At 71.5% G+C, this 13,704-nt stretch overlaps 6 protein-coding genes and 6 non-coding genes across 12 annotated transcripts; 6 read left to right on the forward strand and 6 right to left on the reverse strand.

Annotated features, from left to right (window-relative positions):
- Positions 1-840: 840 nt before the first annotated feature.
- Positions 841-2,945, forward strand: LOC113885200 (basic proline-rich protein-like). Its single transcript, XM_027530326.1, has 3 exons — positions 841-1,252; positions 2,061-2,373; positions 2,570-2,945. Exons 1-3 carry the CDS (start codon positions 841-843, stop codon positions 2,943-2,945), a joined length of 1,101 nt encoding a protein of 366 aa, XP_027386127.1.
- LOC113885622 lies at positions 1,960-2,078 on the reverse strand. Its single transcript, XR_003509275.1, has one exon. It is a non-coding gene; the product is annotated as a 5S ribosomal RNA (ribosomal RNA).
- Positions 2,946-2,990: 45 nt separating the features above from the next.
- Positions 2,991-5,094, forward strand: LOC113885201 (basic proline-rich protein-like). Its single transcript, XM_027530328.1, has 3 exons — positions 2,991-3,402; positions 4,211-4,523; positions 4,719-5,094. The coding sequence occupies exons 1-3, from the start codon at positions 2,991-2,993 to the stop codon at positions 5,092-5,094; spliced, it is 1,101 nt and encodes a 366-aa protein (XP_027386129.1).
- Positions 4,110-4,228, reverse strand: LOC113885629. The gene has a single exon (XR_003509281.1). It is a non-coding gene; the product is annotated as a 5S ribosomal RNA (ribosomal RNA).
- Positions 5,095-5,139: 45 nt separating the features above from the next.
- On the forward strand, positions 5,140-7,243 carry LOC113885202 (basic proline-rich protein-like). Its single transcript, XM_027530329.1, has 3 exons — positions 5,140-5,551; positions 6,360-6,672; positions 6,868-7,243. The coding sequence occupies exons 1-3, from the start codon at positions 5,140-5,142 to the stop codon at positions 7,241-7,243; spliced, it is 1,101 nt and encodes a 366-aa protein (XP_027386130.1).
- On the reverse strand, positions 6,259-6,377 carry LOC113885640. Its single transcript, XR_003509291.1, has one exon. It is a non-coding gene; the product is annotated as a 5S ribosomal RNA (ribosomal RNA).
- A 45-nt stretch (positions 7,244-7,288) lies between the features above and the next one.
- LOC113885203 (basic proline-rich protein-like) lies at positions 7,289-9,393 on the forward strand. Its single transcript, XM_027530330.1, has 3 exons — positions 7,289-7,700; positions 8,509-8,821; positions 9,018-9,393. The coding sequence occupies exons 1-3, from the start codon at positions 7,289-7,291 to the stop codon at positions 9,391-9,393; spliced, it is 1,101 nt and encodes a 366-aa protein (XP_027386131.1).
- On the reverse strand, positions 8,408-8,526 carry LOC113885651. The gene has a single exon (XR_003509301.1). It is a non-coding gene; the product is annotated as a 5S ribosomal RNA (ribosomal RNA).
- A 45-nt stretch (positions 9,394-9,438) lies between the features above and the next one.
- Positions 9,439-11,541, forward strand: LOC113885204 (basic proline-rich protein-like). Its single transcript, XM_027530331.1, has 3 exons — positions 9,439-9,850; positions 10,658-10,970; positions 11,166-11,541. The coding sequence occupies exons 1-3, from the start codon at positions 9,439-9,441 to the stop codon at positions 11,539-11,541; spliced, it is 1,101 nt and encodes a 366-aa protein (XP_027386132.1).
- On the reverse strand, positions 10,557-10,675 carry LOC113885612. Its single transcript, XR_003509265.1, has one exon. It is a non-coding gene; the product is annotated as a 5S ribosomal RNA (ribosomal RNA).
- A 45-nt stretch (positions 11,542-11,586) lies between the features above and the next one.
- Positions 11,587-13,686, forward strand: LOC113885205 (basic proline-rich protein-like). Its single transcript, XM_027530333.1, has 3 exons — positions 11,587-11,998; positions 12,806-13,118; positions 13,311-13,686. The coding sequence occupies exons 1-3, from the start codon at positions 11,587-11,589 to the stop codon at positions 13,684-13,686; spliced, it is 1,101 nt and encodes a 366-aa protein (XP_027386134.1).
- On the reverse strand, positions 12,705-12,823 carry LOC113885613. The gene has a single exon (XR_003509266.1). It is a non-coding gene; the product is annotated as a 5S ribosomal RNA (ribosomal RNA).
- Positions 13,687-13,704: the final 18 nt, after the last annotated feature.

Consider the following 13,704-nt stretch of genomic DNA (forward strand, 5'->3'; position numbering starts at 1 on the left):
CCCAGCCGGCCGCAGCTCTCCACGGAGCGCGCGCTGCACTTGAGCTGCACGACCCGCGACCGGAGTCCCGGCGGCCGTGTGGCCGGCCGACGCCGCTCCGCCCCCCGCACACCGCCACCCCCGGCCAGCACCCGCCTGGCCCGGCCCGGGGGACCACGGGGCTTCCGGGACCCGGGACCCTGGACCCGGAGCAGCCGGCCCGGCATGCCTGCGGCGGATCGGGCGTGGGGTGGGGTGGGGTGGGGTGGGGTGGGGTGGGGTGGGGTGAGGGGCGTGGAGGTCTTGGCGCTCTCCCACCCTGGGACCGTCCAGGCCCGGCCCCGCTCGGAGGCCGCCGCCCCCCTCCGCCACCTCCACCCCGGCTCCGCCCCGCCCCCAGCCCCCCCCCCCAACCCAACACCCCCCCCCCCCCCACCAAGGCCTTCGCTGCTCAGGGCCACGTGGCCCCGGAGCTCTCTGGCTTCGGGGCCCGCTGGGGCCCGCGGTCCTCTGAGCCTCCTGCGGGCCTGTGCGCAGCCCAGCCGTGGCCCTGAGCGCCCATCCTGCCCGGCACCTGCCCGGTGCCCAAAGCCACCTGGAGCCACCAGCGCGGTGAACCAAGAGCTCGTCCGCCCCGCCCCTTCGCCCTCCCGAGGCCCCCCTTGCCCCCACGCCGCCCTCCAAGCACAGGACCTTCCGGAGGGAGCAGACGAGCGACATGCAGGCACACGGACAGACACACAGACACTCGCGGGCACCCACGCCACGGGAGACAGCCGGCCGGCGCAAGCGCGGCAGCCAGGGCCACAGCCATAGCACCCGTGGGAGGCCGGGGGTCGGGAGAGACAGAGACAGAAAGAGATGAAGGTTCAGAGACACACTCCCAAGACGGCGCGAGGCAGATGCAGACAGACAGACAGACAGACAGACACGAGCGCGCAGGCACACACGGGGAGGGAGAGACAGAGAGAGGGAGACACCGAGCGACTGACAGAGAGACGGAGAACGGGAGACGGACAGGGGACAGGGGATGGCATCCGCTCCGAGATAGACACACTGGCACAGACCGTGACACACCTCAGAGAGAGGCCGTGCGGCAGAAGCAGCTTCCCTAAGGGAGGGGGCGTCGGCCTTGGGCCGGCGGGCCCCGGCTGCACGCAGTGCCCTGGGGCTGGCAATCACCCGTGGGGACCCCCGGACTTCCTCGCATCCGAGGTCTCAAAGGTCCCCTTCGGCTTGGCCACCTACGGCGAGACCCAGCCCCCGCCCCCAGGCCAGAGGGTGAGTGCGGGAGAGTGTGTGTGTGAGTGTGTCGGTGGGCGACGGTGGGGTCTGGTCGACTGGGGGCCGGGGGGAACCCAGAATGGAGGGGACAGGGTGTGGCGGCCGGGGGTTTGGAAGTCTGTGTGGTCCTCTTGCTGTCTGTCTCTCTCTCTCCCTCTTTCTCCGTCTCCCTTACCTGTGGTCTCCGGCTCTTGACCTTTCTCGGCGGCGGTGGGGGGGTGTGTGTGTGTGCCTGACTGTTTTGTGTGTGTGTGTGTGTGTGTGAGTGTTGTGCGCGCGCGCCTGCGGGAGACCCAGCGGTTGCCTGCGAGGATGCGTCGAGGGGTGGGGCTGGGGACGGGCCGGGGGCTGCGGCTGCGGCGGGGGCTGGGGCCGGGGCCCCGCCCAGAAGTGCCTGAGGCCTGCCAAGGGAGCCCCAGACAGAGAGCACCCCCTCCACCCCCGCCCTCGCCGGTCCTCTGGTTTCCTGGAAGCCCAATGCGGAGGGGCTCGCGGGCCGCCCGGAGGCAACCCAGGTCTGCAGCGGGAGTCGGGGCCCCGGCCACCCACCCCGGGAGGGGCTGGAAGGCAGGCGACCGCTCTGAGCGCGGTGGGGTGCGAGGGGCCAGCGGCAGGTGGGGCTTGCGGGGGTGGGGGGCGGGCGCTAAAGGAGAGGGGAGGCAAAAAAAAAAAAAAGAAAGAAAAAAGAAAAAGAAAAGCCTACAGCACCCGGTATTCCCAGGCGGTCTCCCATCCAAGTACTAACCAGGCCCGACCCTGCTTAGCTTCCGAGATCAGACGAGATCGGGCGCGTTCAGGGTGGTATGGCCGTAGACGGGGGCGGCTGCCGCCGGGCGCCCTAAGAGCCCTGCGCTGCGCCTGCCTTTCGCTCCGACCTGCCGCTCGGCCCAGCCGGCCGCAGCTCTCCACGGAGCGCGCGCTGCACTTGAGCTGCACGACCCGCGACCGGAGTCCCGGCGGCCGTGTGGCCGGCCGACGCCGCTCCGCCCCCCGCACACCGCCACCCCCGGCCAGCACCCGCCTGGCCCGGCCCGGGGGACCACGGGGCTTCCGGGACCCGGGACCCTGGACCCGGAGCAGCCGGCCCGGCATGCCTGCGGCGGATCGGGCGTGGGGTGGGGTGGGGTGGGGTGGGGTGGGGTGGGGTGGGGTGAGGGGCGTGGAGGTCTTGGCGCTCTCCCACCCTGGGACCGTCCAGGCCCGGCCCCGCTCGGAGGCCGCCGCCCCCCTCCGCCACCTCCACCCCGGCTCCGCCCCGCCCCCAGCCCCCCCCCCCCAACCCAACACCCCCCCCCCCCCCACCAAGGCCTTCGCTGCTCAGGGCCACGTGGCCCCGGAGCTCTCTGGCTTCGGGGCCCGCTGGGGCCCGCGGTCCTCTGAGCCTCCTGCGGGCCTGTGCGCAGCCCAGCCGTGGCCCTGAGCGCCCATCCTGCCCGGCACCTGCCCGGTGCCCAAAGCCACCTGGAGCCACCAGCGCGGTGAACCAAGAGCTCGTCCGCCCCGCCCCTTCGCCCTCCCGAGGCCCCCCTTGCCCCCACGCCGCCCTCCAAGCACAGGACCTTCCGGAGGGAGCAGACGAGCGACATGCAGGCACACGGACAGACACACAGACACTCGCGGGCACCCACGCCACGGGAGACAGCCGGCCGGCGCAAGCGCGGCAGCCAGGGCCACAGCCATAGCACCCGTGGGAGGCCGGGGGTCGGGAGAGACAGAGACAGAAAGAGATGAAGGTTCAGAGACACACTCCCAAGACGGCGCGAGGCAGATGCAGACAGACAGACAGACAGACAGACACGAGCGCGCAGGCACACACGGGGAGGGAGAGACAGAGAGAGGGAGACACCGAGCGACTGACAGAGAGACGGAGAACGGGAGACGGACAGGGGACAGGGGATGGCATCCGCTCCGAGATAGACACACTGGCACAGACCGTGACACACCTCAGAGAGAGGCCGTGCGGCAGAAGCAGCTTCCCTAAGGGAGGGGGCGTCGGCCTTGGGCCGGCGGGCCCCGGCTGCACGCAGTGCCCTGGGGCTGGCAATCACCCGTGGGGACCCCCGGACTTCCTCGCATCCGAGGTCTCAAAGGTCCCCTTCGGCTTGGCCACCTACGGCGAGACCCAGCCCCCGCCCCCAGGCCAGAGGGTGAGTGCGGGAGAGTGTGTGTGTGAGTGTGTCGGTGGGCGACGGTGGGGTCTGGTCGACTGGGGGCCGGGGGGAACCCAGAATGGAGGGGACAGGGTGTGGCGGCCGGGGGTTTGGAAGTCTGTGTGGTCCTCTTGCTGTCTGTCTCTCTCTCTCCCTCTTTCTCCGTCTCCCTTACCTGTGGTCTCCGGCTCTTGACCTTTCTCGGCGGCGGTGGGGGGGTGTGTGTGTGTGCCTGACTGTTTTGTGTGTGTGTGTGTGTGTGTGAGTGTTGTGCGCGCGCGCCTGCGGGAGACCCAGCGGTTGCCTGCGAGGATGCGTCGAGGGGTGGGGCTGGGGACGGGCCGGGGGCTGCGGCTGCGGCGGGGGCTGGGGCCGGGGCCCCGCCCAGAAGTGCCTGAGGCCTGCCAAGGGAGCCCCAGACAGAGAGCACCCCCTCCACCCCCGCCCTCGCCGGTCCTCTGGTTTCCTGGAAGCCCAATGCGGAGGGGCTCGCGGGCCGCCCGGAGGCAACCCAGGTCTGCAGCGGGAGTCGGGGCCCCGGCCACCCACCCCGGGAGGGGCTGGAAGGCAGGCGACCGCTCTGAGCGCGGTGGGGTGCGAGGGGCCAGCGGCAGGTGGGGCTTGCGGGGGTGGGGGGCGGGCGCTAAAGGAGAGGGGAGGCAAAAAAAAAAAAAAGAAAGAAAAAAGAAAAAGAAAAGCCTACAGCACCCGGTATTCCCAGGCGGTCTCCCATCCAAGTACTAACCAGGCCCGACCCTGCTTAGCTTCCGAGATCAGACGAGATCGGGCGCGTTCAGGGTGGTATGGCCGTAGACGGGGGCGGCTGCCGCCGGGCGCCCTAAGAGCCCTGCGCTGCGCCTGCCTTTCGCTCCGACCTGCCGCTCGGCCCAGCCGGCCGCAGCTCTCCACGGAGCGCGCGCTGCACTTGAGCTGCACGACCCGCGACCGGAGTCCCGGCGGCCGTGTGGCCGGCCGACGCCGCTCCGCCCCCCGCACACCGCCACCCCCGGCCAGCACCCGCCTGGCCCGGCCCGGGGGACCACGGGGCTTCCGGGACCCGGGACCCTGGACCCGGAGCAGCCGGCCCGGCATGCCTGCGGCGGATCGGGCGTGGGGTGGGGTGGGGTGGGGTGGGGTGGGGTGGGGTGGGGTGAGGGGCGTGGAGGTCTTGGCGCTCTCCCACCCTGGGACCGTCCAGGCCCGGCCCCGCTCGGAGGCCGCCGCCCCCCTCCGCCACCTCCACCCCGGCTCCGCCCCGCCCCCAGCCCCCCCCCCCCAACCCAACACCCCCCCCCCCCCACCAAGGCCTTCGCTGCTCAGGGCCACGTGGCCCCGGAGCTCTCTGGCTTCGGGGCCCGCTGGGGCCCGCGGTCCTCTGAGCCTCCTGCGGGCCTGTGCGCAGCCCAGCCGTGGCCCTGAGCGCCCATCCTGCCCGGCACCTGCCCGGTGCCCAAAGCCACCTGGAGCCACCAGCGCGGTGAACCAAGAGCTCGTCCGCCCCGCCCCTTCGCCCTCCCGAGGCCCCCCTTGCCCCCACGCCGCCCTCCAAGCACAGGACCTTCCGGAGGGAGCAGACGAGCGACATGCAGGCACACGGACAGACACACAGACACTCGCGGGCACCCACGCCACGGGAGACAGCCGGCCGGCGCAAGCGCGGCAGCCAGGGCCACAGCCATAGCACCCGTGGGAGGCCGGGGGTCGGGAGAGACAGAGACAGAAAGAGATGAAGGTTCAGAGACACACTCCCAAGACGGCGCGAGGCAGATGCAGACAGACAGACAGACAGACAGACACGAGCGCGCAGGCACACACGGGGAGGGAGAGACAGAGAGAGGGAGACACCGAGCGACTGACAGAGAGACGGAGAACGGGAGACGGACAGGGGACAGGGGATGGCATCCGCTCCGAGATAGACACACTGGCACAGACCGTGACACACCTCAGAGAGAGGCCGTGCGGCAGAAGCAGCTTCCCTAAGGGAGGGGGCGTCGGCCTTGGGCCGGCGGGCCCCGGCTGCACGCAGTGCCCTGGGGCTGGCAATCACCCGTGGGGACCCCCGGACTTCCTCGCATCCGAGGTCTCAAAGGTCCCCTTCGGCTTGGCCACCTACGGCGAGACCCAGCCCCCGCCCCCAGGCCAGAGGGTGAGTGCGGGAGAGTGTGTGTGTGAGTGTGTCGGTGGGCGACGGTGGGGTCTGGTCGACTGGGGGCCGGGGGGAACCCAGAATGGAGGGGACAGGGTGTGGCGGCCGGGGGTTTGGAAGTCTGTGTGGTCCTCTTGCTGTCTGTCTCTCTCTCTCCCTCTTTCTCCGTCTCCCTTACCTGTGGTCTCCGGCTCTTGACCTTTCTCGGCGGCGGTGGGGGGGTGTGTGTGTGTGCCTGACTGTTTTGTGTGTGTGTGTGTGTGTGTGAGTGTTGTGCGCGCGCGCCTGCGGGAGACCCAGCGGTTGCCTGCGAGGATGCGTCGAGGGGTGGGGCTGGGGACGGGCCGGGGGCTGCGGCTGCGGCGGGGGCTGGGGCCGGGGCCCCGCCCAGAAGTGCCTGAGGCCTGCCAAGGGAGCCCCAGACAGAGAGCACCCCCTCCACCCCCGCCCTCGCCGGTCCTCTGGTTTCCTGGAAGCCCAATGCGGAGGGGCTCGCGGGCCGCCCGGAGGCAACCCAGGTCTGCAGCGGGAGTCGGGGCCCCGGCCACCCACCCCGGGAGGGGCTGGAAGGCAGGCGACCGCTCTGAGCGCGGTGGGGTGCGAGGGGCCAGCGGCAGGTGGGGCTTGCGGGGGTGGGGGGCGGGCGCTAAAGGAGAGGGGAGGCAAAAAAAAAAAAAAGAAAGAAAAAAGAAAAAGAAAAGCCTACAGCACCCGGTATTCCCAGGCGGTCTCCCATCCAAGTACTAACCAGGCCCGACCCTGCTTAGCTTCCGAGATCAGACGAGATCGGGCGCGTTCAGGGTGGTATGGCCGTAGACGGGGGCGGCTGCCGCCGGGCGCCCTAAGAGCCCTGCGCTGCGCCTGCCTTTCGCTCCGACCTGCCGCTCGGCCCAGCCGGCCGCAGCTCTCCACGGAGCGCGCGCTGCACTTGAGCTGCACGACCCGCGACCGGAGTCCCGGCGGCCGTGTGGCCGGCCGACGCCGCTCCGCCCCCCGCACACCGCCACCCCCGGCCAGCACCCGCCTGGCCCGGCCCGGGGGACCACGGGGCTTCCGGGACCCGGGACCCTGGACCCGGAGCAGCCGGCCCGGCATGCCTGCGGCGGATCGGGCGTGGGGTGGGGTGGGGTGGGGTGGGGTGGGGTGGGGTGGGGTGAGGGGCGTGGAGGTCTTGGCGCTCTCCCACCCTGGGACCGTCCAGGCCCGGCCCCGCTCGGAGGCCGCCGCCCCCCTCCGCCACCTCCACCCCGGCTCCGCCCCGCCCCCAGCCCCCCCCCCCCAACCCAACACCCCCCCCCCCCCACCAAGGCCTTCGCTGCTCAGGGCCACGTGGCCCCGGAGCTCTCTGGCTTCGGGGCCCGCTGGGGCCCGCGGTCCTCTGAGCCTCCTGCGGGCCTGTGCGCAGCCCAGCCGTGGCCCTGAGCGCCCATCCTGCCCGGCACCTGCCCGGTGCCCAAAGCCACCTGGAGCCACCAGCGCGGTGAACCAAGAGCTCGTCCGCCCCGCCCCTTCGCCCTCCCGAGGCCCCCCTTGCCCCCACGCCGCCCTCCAAGCACAGGACCTTCCGGAGGGAGCAGACGAGCGACATGCAGGCACACGGACAGACACACAGACACTCGCGGGCACCCACGCCACGGGAGACAGCCGGCCGGCGCAAGCGCGGCAGCCAGGGCCACAGCCATAGCACCCGTGGGAGGCCGGGGGTCGGGAGAGACAGAGACAGAAAGAGATGAAGGTTCAGAGACACACTCCCAAGACGGCGCGAGGCAGATGCAGACAGACAGACAGACAGACAGACACGAGCGCGCAGGCACACACGGGGAGGGAGAGACAGAGAGAGGGAGACACCGAGCGACTGACAGAGAGACGGAGAACGGGAGACGGACAGGGGACAGGGGATGGCATCCGCTCCGAGATAGACACACTGGCACAGACCGTGACACACCTCAGAGAGAGGCCGTGCGGCAGAAGCAGCTTCCCTAAGGGAGGGGGCGTCGGCCTTGGGCCGGCGGGCCCCGGCTGCACGCAGTGCCCTGGGGCTGGCAATCACCCGTGGGGACCCCCGGACTTCCTCGCATCCGAGGTCTCAAAGGTCCCCTTCGGCTTGGCCACCTACGGCGAGACCCAGCCCCCGCCCCCAGGCCAGAGGGTGAGTGCGGGAGAGTGTGTGTGTGAGTGTGTCGGTGGGCGACGGTGGGGTCTGGTCGACTGGGGGCCGGGGGGAACCCAGAATGGAGGGGACAGGGTGTGGCGGCCGGGGGTTTGGAAGTCTGTGTGGTCCTCTTGCTGTCTGTCTCTCTCTCTCCCTCTTTCTCCGTCTCCCTTACCTGTGGTCTCCGGCTCTTGACCTTTCTCGGCGGCGGTGGGGGGGTGTGTGTGTGTGCCTGACTGTTTTGTGTGTGTGTGTGTGTGTGTGAGTGTTGTGCGCGCGCGCCTGCGGGAGACCCAGCGGTTGCCTGCGAGGATGCGTCGAGGGGTGGGGCTGGGGACGGGCCGGGGGCTGCGGCTGCGGCGGGGGCTGGGGCCGGGGCCCCGCCCAGAAGTGCCTGAGGCCTGCCAAGGGAGCCCCAGACAGAGAGCACCCCCTCCACCCCCGCCCTCGCCGGTCCTCTGGTTTCCTGGAAGCCCAATGCGGAGGGGCTCGCGGGCCGCCCGGAGGCAACCCAGGTCTGCAGCGGGAGTCGGGGCCCCGGCCACCCACCCCGGGAGGGGCTGGAAGGCAGGCGACCGCTCTGAGCGCGGTGGGGTGCGAGGGGCCAGCGGCAGGTGGGGCTTGCGGGGGTGGGGGGCGGGCGCTAAAGGAGAGGGGAGGCAAAAAAAAAAAAAAGAAAGAAAAAAGAAAAAGAAAAGCCTACAGCACCCGGTATTCCCAGGCGGTCTCCCATCCAAGTACTAACCAGGCCCGACCCTGCTTAGCTTCCGAGATCAGACGAGATCGGGCGCGTTCAGGGTGGTATGGCCGTAGACGGGGGCGGCTGCCGCCGGGCGCCCTAAGAGCCCTGCGCTGCGCCTGCCTTTCGCTCCGACCTGCCGCTCGGCCCAGCCGGCCGCAGCTCTCCACGGAGCGCGCGCTGCACTTGAGCTGCACGACCCGCGACCGGAGTCCCGGCGGCCGTGTGGCCGGCCGACGCCGCTCCGCCCCCCGCACACCGCCACCCCCGGCCAGCACCCGCCTGGCCCGGCCCGGGGGACCACGGGGCTTCCGGGACCCGGGACCCTGGACCCGGAGCAGCCGGCCCGGCATGCCTGCGGCGGATCGGGCGTGGGGTGGGGTGGGGTGGGGTGGGGTGGGGTGGGGTGGGGTGAGGGGCGTGGAGGTCTTGGCGCTCTCCCACCCTGGGACCGTCCAGGCCCGGCCCCGCTCGGAGGCCGCCGCCCCCCTCCGCCACCTCCACCCCGGCTCCGCCCCGCCCCCAGCCCCCCCCCCCCAACCCAACACCCCCCCCCCCCCCACCAAGGCCTTCGCTGCTCAGGGCCACGTGGCCCCGGAGCTCTCTGGCTTCGGGGCCCGCTGGGGCCCGCGGTCCTCTGAGCCTCCTGCGGGCCTGTGCGCAGCCCAGCCGTGGCCCTGAGCGCCCATCCTGCCCGGCACCTGCCCGGTGCCCAAAGCCACCTGGAGCCACCAGCGCGGTGAACCAAGAGCTCGTCCGCCCCGCCCCTTCGCCCTCCCGAGGCCCCCCTTGCCCCCACGCCGCCCTCCAAGCACAGGACCTTCCGGAGGGAGCAGACGAGCGACATGCAGGCACACGGACAGACACACAGACACTCGCGGGCACCCACGCCACGGGAGACAGCCGGCCGGCGCAAGCGCGGCAGCCAGGGCCACAGCCATAGCACCCGTGGGAGGCCGGGGGTCGGGAGAGACAGAGACAGAAAGAGATGAAGGTTCAGAGACACACTCCCAAGACGGCGCGAGGCAGATGCAGACAGACAGACAGACAGACAGACACGAGCGCGCAGGCACACACGGGGAGGGAGAGACAGAGAGAGGGAGACACCGAGCGACTGACAGAGAGACGGAGAACGGGAGACGGACAGGGGACAGGGGATGGCATCCGCTCCGAGATAGACACACTGGCACAGACCGTGACACACCTCAGAGAGAGGCCGTGCGGCAGAAGCAGCTTCCCTAAGGGAGGGGGCGTCGGCCTTGGGCCGGCGGGCCCCGGCTGCACGCAGTGCCCTGGGGCTGGCAATCACCCGTGGGGACCCCCGGACTTCCTCGCATCCGAGGTCTCAAAGGTCCCCTTCGGCTTGGCCACCTACGGCGAGACCCAGCCCCCGCCCCCAGGCCAGAGGGTGAGTGCGGGAGAGTGTGTGTGTGAGTGTGTCGGTGGGCGACGGTGGGGTCTGGTCGACTGGGGGCCGGGGGGAACCCAGAATGGAGGGGACAGGGTGTGGCGGCCGGGGGTTTGGAAGTCTGTGTGGTCCTCTTGCTGTCTGTCTCTCTCTCTCCCTCTTTCTCCGTCTCCCTTACCTGTGGTCTCCGGCTCTTGACCTTTCTCGGCGGCGGTGGGGGGGTGTGTGTGTGTGCCTGACTGTTTTGTGTGTGTGTGTGTGTGTGTGAGTGTTGTGCGCGCGCGCCTGCGGGAGACCCAGCGGTTGCCTGCGAGGATGCGTCGAGGGGTGGGGCTGGGGACGGGCCGGGGGCTGCGGCTGCGGCGGGGGCTGGGGCCGGGGCCCCGCCCAGAAGTGCCTGAGGCCTGCCAAGGGAGCCCCAGACAGAGAGCACCCCCTCCACCCCCGCCCTCGCCGGTCCTCTGGTTTCCTGGAAGCCCAATGCGGAGGGGCTCGCGGGCCGCCCGGAGGCAACCCAGGTCTGCAGCGGGAGTCGGGGCCCCGGCCACCCACCCCGGGAGGGGCTGGAAGGCAGGCGACCGCTCTGAGCGCGGTGGGGTGCGAGGGGCCAGCGGCAGGTGGGGCTTGCGGGGGTGGGGGGCGGGCGCTAAAGGAGAGGGGAGGCAAAAAAAAAAAAAAGAAAGAAAAAGAAAAAGAAAAGCCTACAGCACCCGGTATTCCCAGGCGGTCTCCCATCCAAGTACTAACCAGGCCCGACCCTGCTTAGCTTCCGAGATCAGACGAGATCGGGCGCGTTCAGGGTGGTATGGCCGTAGACGGGGGCGGCTGCCGCCGGGCGCCCTAAGAGCCCTGCGCTGCGCCTGCCTTTCGCTCCGACCTGCCGCTCGGCCCAGCCGGCCGCAGCTCTCCACGGAGCGCGCGCTGCACTTGAGCTGCACGACCCGCGACCGGAGTCCCGGCGGCCGTGTGGCCGGCCGACGCCGCTCCGCCCCCCGCACACCGCCACCCCCGGCCAGCACCCGCCTGGCCCGGCCCGGGGGACCACGGGGCTTCCGGGACCCGGGACCCTGGACCCGGAGCAGCCGGCCCGGCATGCCTGCGGCGGATCGGGCGTGGGGTGGGGTGGGGTGGGGTGGGGTGGGGTGGGGTGGGGTGAGGGGCGTGGAGGTCTTGGCGCTCTCCCACCCTGGGACCGTCCAGGCCCGGCCCCGCTCGGAGGCCGCCGCCCCCCTCCGCCACCTCCACCCCGGCTCCGCCCCGCCCCCAGCCCCCCCCCCCCAACCCAACACCCCCCCCCCCCCACCAAGGCCTTCGCTGCTCAGGGCCACGTGGCCCCGGAGCTCTCTGGCTTCGGGGCCCGCTGGGGCCCGCGGTCCTCTGAGCCTCCTGCGGGCCTGTGCGCAGCCCAGCCGTGGCCCTGAGCGCCCATCCTGCCCGGCACCTGCCCGGTGCCCAAAGCCACCTGGAGCCACCAGCGCGGTGAACCAAGAGCTCGTCCGCCCCGCCCCTTCGCCCTCCCGAGGCCCCCCTTGCCCCCACGCCGCCCTCCAAGCACAGGACCTTCCGGAGGGAGCAGACGAGCGACATGCAGGCACACGGACAGACACACAGACACTCGCGGGCACCCACGCCACGGGAGACAGCCGGCCGGCGCAAGCGCGGCAGCCAGGGCCACAGCCATAGCACCCGTGGGAGGCCGGGGGTCGGGAGAGACAGAGACAGAAAGAGATGAAGGTTCAGAGACACACTCCCAAGACGGCGCGAGGCAGATGCAGACAGACAGACAGACAGACAGACACGAGCGCGCAGGCACACACGGGGAGGGAGAGACAGAGAGAGGGAGACACCGAGCGACTGACAGAGAGACGGAGAACGGGAGACGGACAGGGGACAGGGGATGGCATCCGCTCCGAGATAGACACACTGGCACAGACCGTGACACACCTCAGAGAGAGGCCGTGCGGCAGAAGCAGCTTCCCTAAGGGAGGGGGCGTCGGCCTTGGGCCGGCGGGCCCCGGCTGCACGCAGTGCCCTGGGGCTGGCAATCACCCGTGGGGACCCCCGGACTTCCTCGCATCCGAGGTCTCAAAGGTCCCCTTCGGCTTGGCCACCTACGGCGAGACCCAGCCCCCGCCCCCAGGCCAGAGGGTGAGTGCGGGAGAGTGTGTGTGTGAGTGTGTCGGTGGGCGACGGTGGGGTCTGGTCGACTGGGGGCCGGGGGGAACCCAGAATGGAGGGGACAGGGTGTGGCGGCCGGGGGTTTGGAAGTCTGTGTGGTCCTCTTGCTGTCTGTCTCTCTCTCTCCCTCTTTCTCCGTCTCCCTTACCTGTGGTCTCCGGCTCTTGACCTTTCTCGGCGGCGGTGGGGGGGTGTGTGTGTGTGCCTGACTGTTTTGTGTGTGTGTGTGTGTGTGTGAGTGTTGTGCGCGCGCGCCTGCGGGAGACCCAGCGGTTGCCTGCGAGGATGCGTCGAGGGGTGGGGCTGGGGACGGGCCGGGGGCTGCGGCTGCGGCGGGGGCTGGGGCCGGGGCCCCGCCCAGAAGTGCCTGAGGCCTGCCAAGGGAGCCCCAGACAGAGAGCACCCCCTCCACCCCCGCCCTCGCCGGTCCTCTGGTTTCCTGGAAGCCCAATGCGGAGGGGCTCGCGGGCCGCCCGGAGGCAACCCAGGTCTGCAGCGGGAGTCGGGGCCCCGGCCACCCACCCCGGGAGGGGCTGGAAGGCAGGCGACCGCTCTGAGCGCGGTGGGGTGCGAGGGGCCAGCGGCAGGTGGGGCTTGCGGGGGTGGGGGGCGGGCGCTAAAGGAGAGGGGAGGCAAAAAAAAAAAAAGAAAGAAAAAAGAAAAAGAAAAGCCTACAGCACCCGGTATTCCCAGGCGGTCTCCCATCCAAGTACTAACCAGGCCCGACCCTGCTTAGCTTCCGAGATCAGACGAGATCGGGCGCGTTCAGGGTGGTATGGCCGTAGACGGGGGCGGCTGCCGCCGGGCGCCCTAAGAGCCCTGCGCTGCGCCTGCCTTTCGCTCCGACCTGCCGCTCGGCCCAGCCGGCCGCAGCTCTCCACGGAGCGCGCGCTGCACTTGAGCTGCACGACCCGCGACCGGAGTCCCGGCGGCCGTGTGGCCGGCCGACGCCGCTCCGCCCCCCGCACACCGCCACCCCCGGCCAGCACCCGCCTGGCCCGGCCCGGGGGACCACGGGGCTTCCGGGACCCGGGACCCTGGACCCGGAGCAGCCGGCCCGGCATGCCTGCGGCGGATCGGGCGTGGGGTGGGTGGGTGGGGTGGGGTGGGTGGGGTGGGGTGAGGGGCGTGGAGGTCTTGGCGCTCTCCCACCCTGGGACCGTCCAGGCCCGGCCCCGCTCGGAGGCCGCCGCCCCCCTCCGCCACCTCCACCCCGGCTCCGCCCCGCCCCCAGCCCCCCCCCCCAACCCAACACCCCCCCCCCCCCCACCAAGGCCTTCGCTGCTCAGGGCCACGTGGCCCCGGAGCTCTCTGGCTTCGGGGCCCGCTGGGGCCCGCGGTCCTCTGAGCCTCCTGCGGGCCTGTGCGCAGCCCAGCCGTGGCCCTGAGCGCCCATCCTGCCCGGCACCTGCCCGGTGCCCAAAGCCACCTGGAGCCACCAGCGCGGTGAACCAAGAGCTCGTCCGCCCCGCCCCTTCGCCCTCCCGAGGCCCCCCTTGCCCCCACGCCGCCCTCCAAGCACAGGACCTTCCGGAGGGAGCAGACGAGCGACATGCAGGCACACGGACAGACACACAGACACTCGCGGGCACCCACGCCACGGGAGACAGCCGGCCGGCGCAAGCGCGGCAGCCAGGGCCACAGCCATAGCACCCGTGGGAGGCCGGG

This window comes from Bos indicus x Bos taurus, chromosome 28 (assembly GCF_003369695.1).
Source record: "Bos indicus x Bos taurus breed Angus x Brahman F1 hybrid chromosome 28, Bos_hybrid_MaternalHap_v2.0, whole genome shotgun sequence".
NCBI classification, from domain to species: Eukaryota; Metazoa; Chordata; class Mammalia; order Artiodactyla; family Bovidae; genus Bos; species Bos indicus x Bos taurus.